Genomic DNA, 21,352 nt, shown 5'->3' with positions numbered 1-21,352 from the left:
AAGTCCATTTTTATTCTAATTTGTTGTTCAGTTGCTACTTTTCTCTTCTTATTTTTTCAATAACAAAAGGTGATGATTTAACAACATGTATTTACCATTTATTTTATACACCCTTTATGCCTATTTGCCTCCAGGACTGTCTTCGGTGCTTCAGAATTTAATACTGGTGGGTAAATCTTAGCTTTTTAATTGGCAGCATTCCTGTGCTTTAATCCTTCTCTTGCTTTCATTCTCTGCTCTCCATGTGCCAGGCTCATCTTGTTGCTATGATCTTTCCTCTTGCTTTAATTATGGAGTAAGAAAGCTGAACGTTTAAGTTTCATATTATTAATAGTGCCTTGTTTAAAGTTTTCAATTGCAAAGCAAATGTTGAATCATCTGGATCTGGCTAGGTTTGAAATTATACCTGGGTGTGTTTTTACTGTTCCTATTCCCAACAGATTACACAATGGCACTGATTAGCAGCAGCATTTTGTAATACCACTTAAAGCTTTATCACAGTGGAGTACTGCCAGTAATAGTCTTTAATTCACTTATATGTACCAATTCATCTCTGTCAGGCTTCTATTCATTTCTTCACTGTCTTACTCTGTCCCTAGCCTCTGTATAATGAGGTATGATGTGCCCCACTTAAGTATGTTGTGGCGGAGGTTTCGAAGAAAACCCCAGGAAATTGCTTCTGGTCTTTGACTTTTTGAGACAACCAAGCTCCCTCTACATTTATATTTGCCACATTATTGTATTTTCTCACAAATGAGTTTGTGGATTTTTTTATGAGGATCTCAAGGTGGGGGTGATATGTGGCACTGATAATGCTATTCAATTGAATTATATGTAAACAATGTTTATTAGTTATCTGTAATTGTGGATCTGCTGCAGAAATCTTCTCGTAATTCTCTGCGAAGTTCTCTGTACAATGTAATGTTTGTCCCAGTATTGTTATCAGTGGCAATGCAGCCCCAAAATATGCCAGTACACAGATGGGGACTGAGTGTTTATCTGTTGTGAATTGTGGTGGATTTGTGATGGACATGCTTGCTTGCTATGTTCTGTTAAATATGGGAGCATGATTACAAAACATCAGATTTTACCTAGCATCCATCTCGTATGTGCAAGTTGTTTGTTACTTAACACAAGCTAATTGTGAGCCCTCTTGTGAAACTGGTTTATTTCCCTTTAGTTGGGTGTTGAAGTAAATGTTAGCATTCATTGTTTTGCCTCTTAGAATTGGTGCAAAACATCAAGAGCTACGACAGAAGCAGAACAGGGGACCTGCTGAATATTTGATTGGTCCTGTGGGCCCACCACCTGATATTGACGATGATGAGACAGATCCAAATTACGCACGAGTTAATCACTTCCGAGAAATGTATCCAGCTGCCAATGCCTACAGGCCATCCTCTCCACCTGCTCCAGAAACCTTTGGATGTGACAGTCTTCCAGCACCTGCAGACAGGGACCACTTAGAAGGATTGTATGCTAGGATCAACAAGCCATCCCATCAGCAGGCTCCTGTTGAGAGGTAATGCTCATTTGTTGTAGAAATTGTTTTAATGCACATATAAATGCATTTAAATACAGTGTAAAAGTGTTGCACTTGCATTAGATTTTGAAGAGATTTTTTAAAATACAATCTAAGAGCATCCCTTAGACTTTGTTGCAGGAGCATATAGTACACACCAATGGTGAAAACACTGCAGCAGCATCACATATGGTTAAATCATGAGACCATGTTGAAGACTGTGAAAAATAAGCCAATAAATGTGTCCATGATCAGGGTGTTGGGGAGTTAGGCTACAGGTTCCTTAATTCCTAAATCAAGCATGCATTTGTTTCTTCATTTGTTTATTTACAGGAAGAAAGATCTTAATCACTAGTTTCATTGCAATTCTTTTTTAATTTTACACAGATGTGCTGAGTGATTCTGTACGATTAAGTTATGAGTGATTCTGTACGATTAAGGTTACAGCTTCTTAAAAGGAAACAATATATTTGCTTTCTGTCTGCACCTCTAGCAATCTTGCTATTCAAAGTCATAATGAAATCAAGATAATTATAAAATGGCCCCTGTTTCACAGCCTTGACATAGCTGACCTGGCTCAAATCCAGTGGCAGTGCTACTGAACAAGAACTGTTCCTTCTCTGCTCCAAAGGTGTTGCTCTGTGGCCTGAGTATGTTGTGTGCTTGGATTGCTTTTGGCCTTCACGGTCACTCTATGCCCATTTGCTACATAAACTGTTTGCTTATACAGTGATTTACTATGTATGCTTACAGTTTACATTTCCCCTGTTGTGTGATATTATGCGCTTTCAATTACGTTGGAGGGAAGACTGAGAATCATGACACTTTTATGCAGACTGTAAAGCGTGGCTTCACAAGACAGATTACCTATCAGGGTATTTTCAATAACCAAGTAAGGAGGAAGGAGGCATTTTTAATCCTTACTGTCAGCACACCAGGTTGATAATATTAGGAAATATAAAGTCCCCCCACTACAAGGTTTAAACAACAACAACAACAAGCTATCCCTAAGCATATTCATGGAGCCACATCATAGAATCTGGAAAGGTGCATATGAACATAGCACTCAGCTGGGTTGCCTGTATTTGAACAAATTCATGACTCTTTTTGAGGACAGAGTGTAAAAGTGCAAGCAAGACAATGAGAGTCAAGAGAAGGATTTATTACTGAGCCTTCGCTAACTTGGCTGTCAATCATATCACCTAATTCAACAATGCATATGCAAATATGTCTTGCTAATGGAATAAATAGTACGGTTATAAAGGGCCTTTGATGAGGCCGCTGTTGCTAGCACGAAGCAACCTGAAAAGCACTGCCTTTCTTTTAAAATAGACTGCCTTTGGAGTGGGGCAGATAATACGTTTTATATACAAAAATAAGAGTCCCAGTCCCTTCACACTGATGGAATCATTTAGCAAGAGTCAAGGCAGGTGTTTGCGGTCTTTTCTTTAAGGCACCTCTGCCCCAGTGTTTGTTGTTGTTAACTGCCTTCAAATCAGCCCCAACTCACAGTGACCCTGTGGATGAAATGGCTTCAAGCCTTCCTATCCTGCACTGCTCTGCTTAGGTGCTGTAAATTCATGCTCGTGGCCTCCCCGATTGAATCTATCCATCCAGCATGTGATCTTCCTCTCTTTCTACTAGCCTCTACCTTTCCTAGCATTATTGTCTTTTCCAATTATTCTTGCCTTCTCAAGATGTGGCCAAAGCATGACAGCCTCAATTTAATCATCCTGGCTTCCAGGGAGAGTTCAGGCTTGATCTGTTCAAGGACCTATTTGTTTGTCTTTTTCCTTGTCCACAGTATTCTCAGCACTCTTCTCCAGCACCACCTCTCAAGTGAATTGATTTTGCTTCTATCTCCTTTCTTCACTGTCCAGCTCTCACATCCATACATGGTGCTGGGAATACTATGGCTTGGACAATTCTAATTTTAGTGCTCAGTTGTATATCATTACTGTTTAGAATCTTGCCTAGTTCTTTCATTGTTGCCCTTTCCTAGCTTTCCTAGCCTCCTTCTTATTTTTTGATTGCAATCTCCATTCTGATCAATGTTTGATCCAATGAACAGAAAATCTTTAGCCATTTTGATTTCCTACTGGTCTAGGTTGAATTTATGTAGATCCACCTTGGTCGTTATTTTTGTTTTGTTTATATTGAGCAGCAAGCCTTCCTTTGTACTTTCTTCTTAGTAATTGCACATGCTAATTTCTTCTGGAATTCTTCAGTGTAGTTCATTGTATGTTTGCAATGTGATCTCTAGTGCCTCTTCCTTTCCTGAACCCCACCTGCACCTCTGGGATTTCTCTCTTCATATATGATTGTTGTCCATATTATAGAATGTTGAGCATGATTTTGTTTGCATTAGAAAGTAATGCTATGGTGCTATAGTTGTTCTTCTATGTTTTGTATCCAATGTCTTTTTATTTCTTCTTGATCTTGAAGTAAGTTCCTCTTCTCATCATGGAACATCCCAGCCCTTGGTTCAAACTTCCCTTTGAGTTCTCAGATCTTGTAGAAGAAGTCTCTCATTCTTCCTTTTTGTTATTGTCTTCTGTTTATCCGCATTGATCATTATAGTAATCCAGTGTTAAAATTGGTCAGTTTAGACCTACTGAGGGAGAGCTGAAAACTAAATATTAAGCTAAATCTGTAAATTTATAAGAATGAGGCAATATACTGTATATAGTTCAGAATCCTCTGCTGTCACTCCTTGCCTCTTGGCTAATTTTTACGACCTCTCAAGATTTTAAATTGATGATAAAGGGATATATTGTGTGTACCTACCTATGGCAACTTCTTGGATCTGTACCAACATCTTTTAGATAGGATGTTTGAAGCAGCCATGACAGCATTACACAGATTTGCAGTTGTCTCATGGCTGGAAATCTTCAATAGACAATTCCTCTGAAAATGATGATGGTTGAAAGGGAGACTTGTTTGATTTCCTTTTTGAGAGAATTAAGAAATGGGTAACACACATGGGTAATTTTCCAATTATAAAGCAAACGATAGGTGCACTTGTAGCAGCTGCTGTGTTCAGAACATCTTAAATTACACCTCTGGTTGTTATCTCAGCACAAACCTTGCCATGCATGGATTCCCTTCATGCCACTGCACTCTCCAAACTAAAAGATTTATAGTAGTAACCATTGGCTGAGAATGACTTGGAGACCACCACAACAGCAAGTTGTTCAAAGTGGGCTGTGTGTGCTAGTTGTTGCATATGTCTTGTCTCCTCAGATGATAAACAGTGAAATCTATTTTGTCTACCAGAGCAGAACAAAAAAAAAAAATGGTGAGGTTTCATTGACCAAGACATAGTAAATTTTATGAGAGTTCAGCATTTAGCACCTGGTTTATAATGCAATAGTTTTCTCACTCTTTGCTCTCAGAAGTATTTGTTCTTCTTGTTTGTTACATGCTATTTTATTTCAGGTAAATGTGGCTCTTCCCAAATCTAATTCACAATCTGTGACACACAATTTAAGAATCTGAGAAAAGACTTAAATGGATTGGGTCCCCCTATTCTCTTTCTCTGTCATGCACACTCACACAGACACAAAACCTAGATGATCTCACCTCAATGTCAGAATTCCAGTCATAGGCCATTAGCACTGAGAATTAAATTAAAGCTCATGCATTGAACCAAGCAATCACTTTTTTCCTATGAAGAATGTATTATCGTTCTTTTAATGATTTTATAAAATTATGAGACTTATAATAAAAGATCTCTGTGGTTTAATCAGTGTATCTAGCACTGATATACAATGAGCAAAGTGCTCTATTTTAGCGCCCTACTTCTTAGTTGTTGTTTTTTCAGAATTATTCCCATATTTATTACCCTGTTTGTACTTCAAAAAGAAAGACAGAATCCCAGACTAATGTGTTACAACTGTTTCTTCAGTCATGTGGAATTAAGTCTTCTTATTGTTTACATATAGCATGAACCTGGAGTAATCTTGATGGATACCAACCTAACAATCTGACTTGCTCAATATGTATAACTTGGAAGTAGATTTGAAGTCTGTAAATGAAATCCACAGTTGTATTTGCTAAATCCTTTTAAGGAATTATACCACTTAACCTAGCTAAGTATTTCTTCATATTATTTGAAACCCATGAAAGACATAGGTCCATAGGTAGGGAAACTTGCATGCAGAAGGTCCAGCTACAGAATTTGGCATCTCAGGTGAAAGGGGCTCTCAGGAAAAAGCCCTGGTCTGGTAAATACTTTTGATGACAAGAATGTTTGAAAATATTTGAAGTAAAAAAATTAAATGGTTGAAAACCTCTTTCCTGGATATTGGGAAACTGTGATGATGAGAACCCTGGATTGACAAGAAATCTTTGCATTTCAGAAATTATTCTGCACAAAATTTGCACCTGGTATTTTTTAATACAAAACAGCATTTTCTATACAAGCAATAGCATTATCGCTGCAGAAAATAATATTTCTGCATAAATTCTGCTTCTGAACCAAAAATAGTGTGACTTTTGTGCAGAATAAATGCTCAGTATAGTATTTTCTTTGAAGGAAACAGCATTTTCTGCACATAAAATCATTCGCTCCTCATTGGAGGAAAGGTGTGATATAAATGTGCAGGATAAATCATATCTGTTTCTTAAATGTAGGTGTTAATGTATTTTCCAATCTTCCTCTCATTGCCTAGTCACACATAATTTTGCACAGAGGGATATCAGTTTACGTGTGAGGAATGTTAGTGAAAGGCAATGTATGAATGTCAAGAAAGGCATATGCTATTAGGCACACAGTCATGTTGATGATGTTGTAAATAAATTTCATACATTTTCCCACTCTCTCTGTGTTTGACAGAGGTGAAAATAGAGAGTAATGAATATTGTGTAATTCTTAATATTTCAGCACTACACCTCCTGACTGCCTTCATGAGAGCATGGCACATGATAAGAAATGTGTTGGAGTATGTTCATTTGGTACTACATAGCTACATGGCTACACCACAGTACTTATGTACTTATAAGTACTTATATATCCGTTGAGGTAGACCAGGGGTAGGCAACCTTTTTGAACCGGGGGCCGGGTTGCTGTCCCTCAGACAACTGGGGGCCGAAGCCAAAAAATAAATAATTAAATATTTTTTTTTAAATTTAAATAAATATATAAACCGGGACAAATGTAGGACAACATTTTCAAATGGTGGACACTTTTTTTAAAAAAGTGGAGGACACGCGAAAAAATTTGCTGATTTTTTAAAAAATGTTAATATAAATGCATGTTTCTGAGGCTTCTATAGACAATTGCCCCTGCGTGCAACAGGCCAAAGGCCCCGGCGGCAATCGGCGGCAGGACCGGGCTGGGGCCGGTCCCAAGGCCTCGCCGGGCCGCATCCGGCCCGCGGGCCGCAGGTTGCCTACCCCTGAGGTAGACTGTCGTACTGATAAGCATCGCTAAAAGCTATGCAGCATCTCATTTCAGACATCAGTCCAAATCCTGGTTTGAGCTAAACATGCTTTTGATTCCAAACCATAGTTCAACCTCCAAAGCTTATGGGAAATGGCGATTGAGAGGTGAGTGTCTACTTTTGACTTCCACATATTTCTGACACCTCCCATTACAGGAGCCTCTGGGAATAAGCCAGGGATCAGCACTGAGGATTATCAGTACAGCCATCATGTCAAAAGATAGTCCAAACTGTGGTTTGCAAACCATGATTCGTCAATTTGGACATTGTTGCAAAGGACGTGACTTGAATTAAGCCCATGAATTCATGCACAAACAGGAATATAAAGTTAGCACTCTCAAAATTTATTGCTTGCCAGAGGATCACATTTTTTCAGTGCAAAAGCAGATAGAACTTCTTTTCAATTTCACCCACACATCTGTTGCTGAATTTTTTCTCCCTGTTTATATTTTCCTTGTGAACAAAATTCTATAAAGTTATTTGATCAAAAGTATGTTGTGGCTCCTTTAACAAGCCACCAGTAATAAGAATGTTAACTTTGCCTCTTTCTCACTTTGTGTGACACACATTATTTTAAAAGAACTCTGCCATTTAATTTTAAATGCTAATATGTGTGCGGGTAATTAAGAAGCCAAAATTGACTATAAGATTGGTAAGCTGTAAGAATGGGAGAAGGAGATCATTACGCCTCTGCTCATGGATAGCTATTTGCAAACCAGCTGATAATGTGCAAAATGAAGATTTCGTAAGTGGCATTTTAAATGAATGGCTAATGGCTTGAAGATTAATTAAATAGTCAGAGTTGTTCAAAAGAAAACCTGCTAAAATCTTGTTTATAGGCCAGTCACTTGCATAGTGAAAGTAGCAAGGAACATATGAGCAACCAGTTCAGAGCTATTTTACCCTTGAACTCCCAAAATACACTTTTTGAGAATACATGGCCTTGTAAATAAATACAGGAATGGTCAGAAGAACATTAATGCAGAATATATTAAGATTCAATATCTACCATAGAATGAATTATCAAACTTGAAATGTATTGTTCTTCTGTGACTCAATTAACATACTAATAATGAGTTTCTGAGGATGGTGAGATGAATCACATTTTCCCAGCAACAAAAACATTGCTGTTTTTGAGCACAAGACAAATGCAGTAACCCTGCAGCAAAAGTGCAATTTTGGAGGAGTGCCTGGATTGCAGAGCAGCCATGTGCATGCATGTGTGCATGCATGCAGCAACATAGTTATCTGACAGGAACATTAATGTTCAGTCTTCATTTCTAGAGAACATCTGAGCATGTACTTCACCTAAAATGTAAGCATGTATTGTGAAGATATAGTGACGGTATCCAGGGCTGGAGTGCATTTGTTCAGTATAATGGCCATTGTGAATTGTCTTTCTTCTTTTATTTTAATTTACTATCTGATTCTCTCTTCTTTTGGGGATGTCACTAGAAAGAAAATATTCTTGCATTCTTGGTTGTTTGAGGGCCAGTTCTCTCAGTCGGGGACCAATTGATACCATAAATACAAAATGAAGTTTTCATAAATGACATTCTAAATGAATGGATAGAAAACTAGCAGCTGTCATAACTCTACAATTCCATAGTTTAATTTTATGAAAGAGCTATTAAGGATCTGCTATCTCAACTGAGGTTCAAAACACACTGCAGAAATAATCCAGTTTGAGACCACTTTAACTGCCCTGGTTCAATGCTAGGGAATTCTGGGAATTCTAGTTTTGTGAGGCATTTAGCCTTCTCTATCAGAGAGCTCTGTTGCCATAATAAACTACAGTCCTCAGGATTCCTTAGCATTGAGCCAGAGGAGTTAGAGTGGTCTCAGACTGGAGAATTTTTGCAGTGTGTTTTGGACCTAAAGCTCTTTCCCCCATTGACACTGGACTTGTCAGTGGTAGAGCATGCCAACTAAGCTGTGAGCTTATCGCTTAACAAAATCCATCTTAACTGGCAGCCCAAATTGCCTTGAGTCAGTCTGAAATGCAGTATAGAAACCATAATCATGAAAAATCGATTAGCAGATACTCTTGTTTCCAACAGGTGGTGAGGATGGAGGCTTTGTGGACACAGATAACAACATACATTCCCAGTTTGATGGAGAAGCAAAGTATAAAGCCTTCCCAAGCCATTTCTAACCTCCAGTTCTTTCCAGCAGTGATTAGCGTGATTAAGCAGGGATGTCAGAGCTAGTTCTCCCATCTATATAAAAATAAATACTTCAGTTGACCAAGTGACCTAATAAGCATGAGGTCAGCTTGGAACAATCAAGAGAGCTCCCCTGGCAATTATTACATGCTGCTTACCGCCAAAGATTTGTTAGACAGCAATGGAAAGTCTTAATGCATAAAGTGAAGGAGGAGGACACGTACAATGATGATTAAGATGACAGTGAGCTGGTAACAGCTGCAGCACCCTCTGTGGAAGGCCACCTGAGTTGGCTACTTGGTCTGATTTTAAGAAGACATGGGATGCTGCAATTCTACATTTTTCAGTACTCCAGCTCCAGCTTTTAAAAGAAAAAAAGCATTGTCTGTTACAGAAAAAATGTCTGTTACAGACAAAATGTCTGTTGCAGTCATGATTTATGCTGCTGACACTCTTTATGTATATGTAGACACACGTGCACATGCTTATATACATAATTACTAATGTACCCAGCCAGAAAAAAGCATGTTTTAAGAATAGAAGACCTTTCATCCTAGGCTCCCAGGTAGAATCCAATAGTTCAGGCAGTTGTATTGATCACTAAACCAATTCTCACATAAGGACGAAAAGAATATTCAAAAATGGTCAAAAAGATAGTGTTTGAATATTGGGAAACCCTGATGAGAAGAATCCTGGACAAACATGAATCTTCACAATTTGGCCTTAGTATGTAATATCTGCACATTTGTTTTTAATGTAGAAAACAATATTTCTACATAGAAGCATTATTTCCTGTGCAGAAAATACCATAGTTGAGGATTTATTCTATATAAAATTCATACATCTGTGATATGCATAGAAAACAGCATTTTCTGCACAGGCAAGAGTATTTTCCATGCAGAAAATAATATTTGCATACAGGGATATTACTTGCTGCACAGAGAATGATGTTTTATGCGCAAACCAACAATGTGCAAATTTGACCAGACAAATTGTGAATAGTCTTCAAAAACTGCATGATTTGTGAAGACTTTCTCACAATGGAAAGAAAATTGCTAAAATTACCTATTGTTTTGTTTGGAAAAAAATAGTGAATTACATTCCTGTTCTAATATTCTCCATCCCCACTGAGAGCAGCCTTTTCATAAAGCCAAGGGCCTTAATAGACTACACCAGGCCAAAATACATGTTACAGCAGGGAGAGGTCACACCAATACTGCTCCAGTGAGGATTGCAGTTATGCAAAGAGAAAACAGGGGACCTTAAAAGGGAGGACAGATGATATAATCGTTCCTTTTCATAAAAGAAATACTGTGATTGTGGCTCTGTTTTGAACCTTGGCTCTATTACAAAACTACTGATGAGTATAGGTCCATTCAGACGACGCAACTGTAAGATGGAACCTTATCGGACCCATTTTTTCCTATTATGGGCACGGAAAGGGGACACTCGGGGCCACACAAATCTGAGAAAAAATGCATTTTACTGCACCTCAAAGTGTCCTCAAAATGGCCCCATTCCATCACCCAGCACCAAGCCATTCCCATTCAGGACAGAGGAGCATCCTTTGCTTTGGTCAGAAGACTTCAACCATGTTATCTCCTTAGTCATATTTTTTCTAAACTGAAAAATCTCTGAAAACCTTAACCTTTCTTCACAGAGTATAATTCCTGGAAAATATTCCCTCTTTCTTTCTTTCTTTCTTTCTTTCTTTCTTTCGTTTCTTTTCCTTTTTACATACATTTAACAAAAACTGCATCAGCAAACTCTCTCCCATGTTATTCCCACTTATCTCTTGATTCAATTCCTGCACTTCCTACAATTCCTGAAACCAGTTCAGCAAACAGAGTGGTTCCCACTAGTTTGCGCTGGTTTCAAGAATCAGTGCAGGAAGCGATAGCTGCAGCTTCCCCACCATGCCTCCCTCCATCCTCCTGGCAATACCAGGGGCAAAGGAGAGGCTGGGGCAGAAGGACAGAACCAGGCCAGGACTGAGACATGCCAGGGCGGAAGGAGAGAGGCAGGCTGGGAGGACGGAGGATGGAGCAGGCATGTATGGCTGGGAGGACAGAGAAACCGCTGCCAGTGGGAACCAGAGCGGATTCGAATCAGATTCAAATTCACCTGGTTCCCACTTGGGCTGAATCAATTTATTTCCAAATAAATAGATTCAGCTCAAAAAACACCCCATTTTACCTGCGTCTTTTTGACGCGGGTTAAATGGGTAAAAAACATGGCCCCCCTTTCCGAATTGATTCAGCAATTCAAATTAAGTGGGAACCATGGTGGTTTAAACTGGATCATTTGAAATCACGATCAGGTTTAAACCATAGTGGGAACAAGGCCAAAGTTATTTCCTAAGTAGTCATACACAAATCATATTGCGCTCTCATGTCTAAGAATGATTAAGTAAGATTTTCCCACTTCACATTACTTGAATAACCTACATTTACTATTTGCTATTTGCTGATTATTCATCCAGTTTGGAAAGATTCTTCTAAATTTCCTTACCATCTGTTCTATATTTGCTCACCACAGATTTCCAAAAGATATACAGACATGAGAAATTCCATTCCTTGCTTTCTCCATTGTGAAAACACTCAATTTATTCTTTCGTTCTTCATCCTTTTCTGTATTCACCATTACAAAAGAGGACCTGTTTACTCATGACTGTTTGGTTGCCTTTGTTAAGGAACTTTGTCAAATAGAGTTTAAATAAAGAAGGTGTTCAAGGTCACTCCATCTACATGGTCATTGACACTAAGAATTAGAGAGCTTCCTTCCTTCTCCCTTCCCTCTGCAAGCCTAGAAGCCACCTGAAAACTGGCTGTGAAGGCTTTGGAAATATTTGAGGGGCTACCAAGGGAAGGGGAGATCACCTCCATTTCCAATCTTGATTTCTACTTTTCCGCATTAGAATTATAGCCCAAAGTGTTCATTTAGCTTTCCCGCATTTTCCCTGCTGTGTTTCAGTACTTCTTAGATAAGAACAGCTCCTTCACACATTAATGAAATTAAGGGGGCTCCATACAATTGAAGTCAGTATGGACCACCAGAACAAATAGGTCCTAGAACAGATCAAGCTCAAACTATCCCTAGAAGCCAGGATGACTAAACTGAGGCCATCGTACTTCAGCTGCATCATGACCAAAACTGAATCATTAGAAAAGGCAATAATGGAAAGCAATAGAAAGAGAGGAGGACTACATACCAGATGGTTAGACTCAACCAGGGAGGACATGAGCCTGAATCTGCAGAATCTGGAGGACAGGGGTTCTTGGAGATGCCTCAACCACAGGGTCGGGGACCACCAGATTGCACAACTTTCCTTTTTGTGATATCTGTGATCTGGAACTCCAGTAAACTTGAATCCAAATCTCATCAAATTCCAGTACACATAGCAGTGAAGCCCAATGAGCTTAGAGACGTTACCTATGTCAGAAAGTTTCACTGCTACAGATACCCACACACAAACACTGCACAGGGGGTAATGGGGAGTAAGGGAGACATAAATATCAGTGGTGGAGGCAGTTTTGCAGTGCTGCTTCCCCTTAATTTCATGGGCCCTTCTTCACCCAGCTGGGTCATGAAATTTGCCATCTCCCAAATCTCTCAAAAACATTTTCTTCTGTGTGTTCATCAGTTTACTTTTTTGAGGATGAAATTGCTAAAGGCATAAAAACAACTTATGTGCCAGGCCTGCTTATGTTCTGTGGTAGAGCAATATCGTGTGTTCTTAGTCATGAAGTCATTAGGCATAATTTAGTCACTTTTCCTTATTTTCATGTCTTCTCTTTTGCCTGTGCTGTGATTCCCTCCGTCTTCCTTCTCTTCCCTCACCCGAGAGGCCAAAGGTCTCTTCATCCTCCATTGTACAGCTGTCACACTTTATTGTCGCCGTCTGGAGCCCTCCCAATTCATTTCTAAGGGAATAAGCTTTAGCATCTTGCCAGGAAATGGAGGATACCTTAACAATGGAGAGAAGGGCAGTGAGGTGCCGATATTTTTACCATCTTTACAAATAATCAGAATAATCAGCCCTTCTGACAGCCCATTGTTGTGCTTGATTCTCTTCATTCATTTAAAATTTAAATGATGATACATTATAATTTCTAGTGTAATAGTTTCTTCAGGGTGTTGTCTGTCAACTCAGTAATCACTGGAAACATAGCCTGTGCTGGCTTCTGAATTTATCAGCTCTAAACACTTCTGCCTCTGGGCTTTTCAGCATATTCAGCCCAAGCTCCAAGTTTGCCTCCTAACTAGGTAGGAGACTTCTGTAATGATTAAAATATGTCAAAGGGGGATGCTTTTAATTTACTGGGAAGGTGTATGGTTGGGGAGAAACCTCTGTGGCTGGCTTAAGGATATAAACCAAAAGTGCTGCAAAATCTCTGAAGTGAGGGAAGTGAGTTTTGAAGCTAATCTTGAAAATGGCCACAAAATACATAGGTTAAAAAAAGAGAAAATGAGGGTGCATGGGGCAGTGGGGAGAGGTGGATGTGGAGTAGCATATAGTGCTATGGAAGGGGTAAAAAATTCACTCTCTTTTGGAGTCAAGGGGAGTGCTATTTTCTGTTTCTGAGCAGCTGTAATGCTCAATAATTGCCTGAAAGGGTTGCTTTAATTGAGCACTTCTGTGCTGTAAGTGTTCTGCTAACCAGGGGACCTGAAGTGCTTCTGATCCATTCGCAGGTAATGATAGAGGAGGCTTGTTGCAATGCAAGTCCTTGCTTTACAAATCAGTAGCCACTTCGGTAACATGATGATGGAGAGGGGTCTGGGTTAGTAGGGGGGAAGAGGGCTTTGGGGAGCAGCATTAAATCAGCAACAAGCCCTGTCCCTAATTGTTATTGATTGTTAAGAGCACAAATTACAGGGAAGTAGTCCGTACAAGTCCCGCACCTGAAGAAAGTCTTGTTTTCTTCCTTTGATCTTTTCAGTAACTGCAGCTCCTGATTTGTAAGAATACAGAGGCAGCTATTTTGTGCTTCTGTGGAAGAAAATAGCAATGTTTATGCAGCTGCTACTCCTAAATGGGTGGAAGGGAGGGAGAAAGGGGAGTAACAGGGGCGAGAGTGATCTTTTCCTCTTTTTTCCCCTGTAAATGCCACAGCCACTATCAATCTTGATGCTTTGACCTACCCACCCACCCACCCTTTCACTAAAGCTTAAAAAGCCTTTTCTACCTTTAGCAATAGGTGCTGCCTGGAGAGCTGAACAGTCAGCAAACTTCATTCTCATCTCTTGAGTGTTGATGCCACCATGTAAATATCTTTATCAATTCAGTTCTAGTTAAACCTGTTGCATGGACACTGCTCCTCTATTGTGCCTTACCATAGAGAAATTTCACTGGAGGTCACTGTACTTAACACTGCATAGATGTGTTTTAAAGGTTGGTGTGCCAATTTAAAAATTGTTTTATTGAGTCACCATTCTTTCAGCTGCTCTGAGCTCTTGGAGATGTTGGGGTTTATTTTATTTTGCTGTATGATTAACATGGCTGCCCTTGAATATACTTTGAGCTGTGATCTTTCCTTTTCTCATTGGGCTCTGTTTTACATTAATCCTTCTTTGCCACTTTAGGAGTCTTTTGGGAAAGAGAGCTCTTGTGAAGCTAATTGGGTGTAGATTCAAACAAGATGTTGCAATTATTTGTAGGCATGGAGGTACCAGCTAGGAGTCATCCTGTGAATGAGAAGTCCTCAGGTGCTCAAAATACACATTCTGGCAAAGTTGGGGCAAGGAAACATTTGATTGATACACTTGATATAGCTATCAGTGCTCCAAAAACATGGATTCGGGCTGGCTAGGAGCATCCTCGTGAGACTGGGGTGTTAACCAGTATTATAATATGTGTACAGGGGGCCCTTGGTGTCTGCTAGAGTTTGATTCCAGGACCCGCCACCAATGATCCATGGATGATGAAGGCCCATTATACACAATGGAATAATAAAATAGTGTCCCTTATATGAAATGGCAAAATCAAGGTTTCCTTTTGGAATTTATATTGTTTTGGAATATTTTCAAGCGGTGGATAGTTGAATCTATGAATACAGAGTGTCAGATGTAGTGTGCTAAGAAACCATTGTCAGTGTTCAACCCACTGTTGCTGTACTGTTTGTGGATACATTCCAATCCTGCTATTTCTATTTCCAATCTTCCTTAGTAATTTTTTTAGTTCAAGGACTGCTATTCTGGTCCAAAGATGGAATGCCCAGGAAGAGCGAAGTTCTGCAACTGTTTTTGTATATTCCTACGTCTTGTTTATGTCCATTTATCCTCTGGTACAGGGACCAGTCTATTTGCCCAATGTAGATTGCTGAAGGGCACTGGTGACATAGTATGGCATGAATCACATTGCAAGATGAGCAAGTGAAAGTCCCTCTAATATTGTGAGTGATGTCATTAAGTCTTGTGATGACATTTCGTGACTGGATGTGTGGACAGGTTTGGCATCTGGGTTTGTGGCAAGACTTTTTGCTTGTTGTGCGTTTGATTTTCTACACTGATATCGATATGTCTTTGAATTATGAAAACTGGACACTGCTGTTCATATGATTGCAAGCAGGGTCCTCTGACTTCAGTCCTGTGAGTTTCATCTTTCTCTGTCCTGAAGCCAGTGTGGAAAAGTTGCTTTCCTAGACTATGACTCCCAGAAGCCCTCACGAATTTTTCATAATCTGGGAGCCACAGTCTAAAAAGGGAACTCTTCCAGAATTTGCCCTATACTCAGTAACAGGAAGGAAAGACTGCATCTCCTTATACAAAGCTACAACACTAAGATCTTCAGGGGAAGGCTTTCTCTTTGTGTACAGATTGAACTCTCTTCAGAGAGTAGGAACATTTGCAAGACTTTAATTCCAACATTTGTAGACTTTTAACCCTTTTTGTACTGAAACATGCACTTCTTGGTTTTGCAGAATCTCCAGGTGAAAGAACAGTCTTATTATTATTATTATTATTATTATTATTATTATTATTATTTAGTTTTTATTTATATAGTGCCATAAGTTTTGCACGGCACTTTACAAAATCATAAAACAACATAAAACCTGCTAGTGGCATGCAATCTAAAATCACAAGATATAAACTATACAGTAAACAGGTAATTTAGCAGATTAAATAGCTAAAAACTATCAAACTATAAACTAATAATGGGATCTTGGGAGCAAAATTAGGGAGGCAAAAGTTGCCCCCCCCCCCCCCCCCGCTTAGTCTGAAAAGTTGTGCCATTTCTTGGTGTCCGTGAGACTGTTCTCCACCACCCATCAGACCACTATTAGGCCCTAAAGTAATCCAACAGGCACCCTCCAGAATTTATGGAAAACCCTACGCCATCAGCCTTAGCCATTCTAGCCTGGAGTCAGGCATGATGGCGGGTTATAGTAATCCCTTCTGAATGGTTCAGGAAGTTTTCCTGGAAACCTATATGACCACCAAAAAATAACGTTATGGTCCGTAACAAGTGGTCAAGAAAGGGTAAACATGTAGTGCATACAGACAATATGTGTTGGTTCTTCTGCTCTTTGTGGCTCTCTGGGTGCAGATTGGAAGGCTGAGGTTAATATAGGAAGAATTAAGAGAGCAAAATTTCACTGAAGAAGGCAACTCTTCCTGTCAGCCATGAAACAAGGGAAAGGCACTGGTAGAGAAGGAATATAAAACAGCAGACATCGTAGGTTGCTTCGTTATTCTCTCTCTCTTTCTCTCTCTCATTCTTTCCCCCTTCTAAAGCCAAAATTGCCTACTATGCACATTGTGATAGTTCAGTAATCACTTTATATAAAGAAAAGCCACATCTGTAGAATTGTTGAGGTGAAAAATGCTAAGGGAAGTGATCAAAGGAAGGAAAGAATGGACTGTTGCACACAAACAAAACATCCTTCCAGCCTTTAGGACAGGAGGCCGGAATCACATAGCTCTCCAGCTGCTGTTGAACTACAACTTTCATTGGTCCTAGTTAACTTAGTCAGTGTCAAGGAATGATGGGGACTGCCATCCAAAAATATCTGGAAGGTCAACAGAAATATAGAAGCACTTCCCGCCCCCCTAATTTTAAATGTTAAGTGAAGACATTTTGTGAATCCCCCCCCCCAAGGTTCTTCTAAGCTACCTTATGGAACAATGCCCACTTAATGTGGGTAAGCATAGTACAATACATTTCTAGAAAATCCATAAGAAAAGAATACAATTGAAACACCATAAAGCTAGCACACCCCTTAAAATATCCTTCACAGACTGTCTAAAACACAGTCATCAAATATTACCAACTAGATTATAATATTGTATTTTTTATGGAAACTGATTAGAAATTTCATTCTATTAAGTGGCATATAAACAAAAATAAAATCTAAAAATCTAAAAGACGTTATCTATAATATTTTTATGAAAAAGAATCATAACCTGGAGCAATCTGGACCTAAGTGTCCCTTGTGAAGGCCCTCAGTGAAGGGTCAAAGTACTCACCCTAAAGGAGAGAGAGATGTTAATTAGGTACACTACTGAAGCAGCCTTGTCCCTAGACTCTGTCTGTATGGCCCAAATAAACCAACCTCTTCCCCATACTCTTGGCAGGGAGTCCATACAATGCACAGCCCAAATGCTGAGTCTGGCATGAACAGACTGGATAAAGTCCGGCTTATTCAGAGTCATACCTGGGGTATACACCTCTTGATATGCATTTTAAAAATTCTCTGTTTGCTCTGGATCTTCCCTGAATTTCTGCAGCCCTCCATTCCAAAACTAAGAGGTTGTTTGCATGTGTATCCTACTTTGCCACTGTCGGGCAATGCTTGCTGCTCACGCTGGAATCCAAATGAGGCACCCAGCCATGTGATCAAGGCTGGGTGCCTCGTATTGACCTTAGTGCAAAGTGATCTGTGGAGGAGGTAGCAGCAGTGGGCAGCACAGTGGGATGCATATGGGAACAGCCTCCTGGTGGTGGAATGGAGAGACTGAAGAAACGTGGAGGTCTGGGCAGCTTCCAGACCAGGATACTCCAGGATGTCCCCAGACAGATTGTGTGGTTAGAGTTTCAGTGTAGTCAATATGGTCTTTCCTCCTACCTCCCTTTAATCTTTACATGAGCCCACCTAGACATAAAAGAATTGTTGCTGATCTCTTAAACCCACCCCAGTGCAGAAAGAGGACAGTTAACTTTTTCAAATCACTGTTTCATAACACAAAGATGTTGACTGACTTAGATGGCTGTGGCGGTAGCTGTAGGTACAGGTGCTGAGATGAGAACTCTCTCTTTACACATCTTGCCCTTGCCATGAATGGACTTAGAAGTATTCTCTTTCACCCTTAGCCTCCCTTTCCATAGCTGCAACACTAAAATGATATTCACCGCTACCTTTCAGAATTCTTGTAAAGATTGTTTAGTTAATAAATAATAGTATCTCTGTATTCTTGCAGAGGTGATACACAGGAAATGTCACGAACACTTTAAAGAGCTAACATCATTATGAAAATTGCAGAAGGATGGCTTTCTGCCACTCAAAGAAGGTGCTTTCATTTTTTAGGGTTACATTCCCTCCAGCCACTAGGTAATGGCATTCAATTCTGCTTCTATTGACTTAGCACACCACCTAAAATTAAACTGTAACCTTGCTAATATAAAAACTGCCATGTTTATCTTTATTTATTTTCTGTACCAAACAAAGAACTTGTGTGTTTTGCATAAGGCTTGAGACATATCTGGATAACTGCTGGATTCTGAATGTTCACAAGTGGGGAAATCAGGTATTGTAGGTTTCTTTCTGCTAGCCATTCTAGGTGCAGTCTGAAACTTGCATAGACCTTAGTGGAGTCTTCACCTCCATTTTAAGATCATGATCAAATGTAGGCTTTCTAGCTTCAGCATCAAGCCAGATTGTTTGTCTTGCCTCTTGCTTGACATCTTCCCTAATAAAAAGTTACAGAGAACCTGAAAACATGTTCATTATTTTCGGAGATTTTGCTTGCCTGCAGTAAATCAGAATTTTACAGCTATGCCAATATCATAGGTTTTAGAATTTTTCTTAGGGACAAATACTTTGGGCTCCTTGCTGTTTGTGGTGTTGTTGCTATTTGTTGGTGTTAGGACAAGCATGGAGTCTTTATCAACTAATCATAATAGCTACTAAGTGGAATTTGAGTGTCTATAGATATCTTGTTAATGAGTATTGGATACTGGCAACACTGAAGAGGAGACAAGTGTCATCTTCATGTTCTGTTCATAGTGTTCCCAGAACTATCAAGCTGGCTACTGTCAGAAGCAAGATGCCAATATGGGCAGACCTTTAGTCAGCAGAATAACTTACGTCTCTGACTTCAGTACCAAACTGGAGGTACAGTAAAGTACACTAAATTACCCTTTTGGGGTTTTACCATGCTTAAAGTTATAGGACTATTGGCTTTACCATGCATAAAGTTATCAGAATCTATTTTTTAATGTCATCCAGTTGCCTTGACATTTTTAAGAGATGGCATAAGATGGAGTTTCACATCTTAATAACAGATAGTGTTTATGCAGCACTTTTACATTTAAAAATCGACAGATTCTTAACTCCAACATGTGTCCTCTTGAAGGACTGTGAAAGTGGTATTCAGTATTATCATACCCAGCCTATTCATCCTGCTTTGTGAAGTACAGAAAGTGTCATTAATCAAGGAGGGGATCATCTCCCTTTTGGGAGATCCCTTGAAGGAACCTTGGGGTGCAGGCAACTAGGGTCAGGCGCAGCTTGGAGGCTGTTGGAAGAGCCTCATTCAAAAATGACACACAGTGGTTTTGCCCCTGTGTGGATTCCTTGGCTGTCAATCCAGGTTGACCTCTAGTAGGGCAAAGTGGGGCTGGTGCCATTGGATGGGAGGTGGTTATCCTGTCTATGGATTTCATGCCAGACCAACACTGTAGCACCTTTATTCATACAGATGTGGCTGGTTGGGGGACTGCAGGTTCAGCAGGTTCAGCATTAAGAGACTGGTACCCCTAGACCAGGGGTTCCCAACCTGTGTTCTGAGGAGCCCTTAGGGCTGCATGTGCACTTCCCAGATGCTCCATAGCCACTCCAGGAAACTGAAAGAAATAAAAATGGAAGGAAATTAAGGAATAAGAATATATACTTGTATATATTCCTTTTAACTTGTAAGACAAAGGGTAGGCTTAGGGGTTCTGCCATAGAAATAAGGGCTCTGGAGTAAAAGAGGTTGAGAACCCCTGCCCTAGAGGTAGTTGAGGCTCATACAAGATCCACTTAGAATAATTGATTCTATGATTCTAAGTGGATCTTGTGTGAGCCTTGACTTCCTGTAAGGGCATCCTCCTCCTAATGTGGAACCTGCAGTACCCCAACCAGCATAGCCAATCATCTTGCTGACTGAGGGAAGAGTCTGGGAGTTACAATCCCAACAAAGTAACTTGCCCAGCTCTGGTGGAAATGTATGTACTCTACCACTTAGCTGCTGTCCCTTCCCTTCTGCAGGAGAGGTAGAAGGAAGAGATGTTATCTTCTTGTTTATTAGAAATAAATCCTTGGAAAATCAACTAGTATTCCTGAAAGTACAACAAAAACATGTGTTCAGACAGTCAACTAGAGAATATAATTGCTACAATAATGGCGGAGCTACTTTCTTTTTCTACTTCTCCTTCCCTGTTTTGACACAGTAACTGAAAAGGGTTTTTCTTTTTCCTTTTTATCTGTTACATTACCTTTGAATCTGATCTTTCAAAGTGCAGCTATTGGAGAGAATAACTTTTTACATTCATTTCCTCAAGTTTCAAGCTAACAAGGAGCATTCTACCCAAAAGAAATTTTCTGCAACGTTAATTGCACTAGACCGTAGCATTTAAAGCAACCTATTCTATCGTCCATTTACCTCCCATGTGAAATGAAAACTCTGTTTTGATTTGAACTGTCACAGATAATTTCTGCACATAAAACACATCCAGGGACAGCTTTCAAATGGAGTTGTCACTTCTTGTTTAGCGGGTGGGGGACTCTCTATTGTTGTCAAACCTTCTTTGCGAAAGCATCACTAACATGCTGATATGCGCAGCTATTCAGAAATGAAGGAATGGATACTCTGCCGCCAAGAAATGCTAGAGTGGGCTTTATGTTGCATTCATCTCCTTAGAGAGAAGGCTTTAAATATCATTTTAACCAGATTTTCTACTCCTTTTGTTGTGTAAAGTGCAGATAGCTTACTTGGTATTTACTCATCAGAATTATGTT

At 39.7% G+C, this 21,352-nt stretch overlaps 1 protein-coding gene across 1 annotated transcript in view; it reads left to right on the top strand.

The window, feature by feature from the left end:
* Positions 1-21,352, top strand: part of LOC121925717 (partitioning defective 3 homolog B-like) — a 181,044-nt gene that overhangs the window by 28,004 nt on the left and 131,688 nt on the right. Inside the window, exon 2 of the mRNA XM_042458209.1 lies at positions 1,226-1,522. Coding sequence (XP_042314143.1) covers positions 1,226-1,522 — 297 coding nt within the window. The remainder of the gene's footprint in view (positions 1-1,225; positions 1,523-21,352) is intronic.

The sequence above is a fragment of the Sceloporus undulatus genome, chromosome 1 (assembly GCF_019175285.1).
Source record: "Sceloporus undulatus isolate JIND9_A2432 ecotype Alabama chromosome 1, SceUnd_v1.1, whole genome shotgun sequence".
Classification (NCBI taxonomy): Eukaryota; Metazoa; Chordata; class Lepidosauria; order Squamata; family Phrynosomatidae; genus Sceloporus; species Sceloporus undulatus.
The sequence above is the reverse complement of the archived record's forward strand: the minus strand, read 5'-3'. Positions and strand labels throughout refer to the sequence as shown.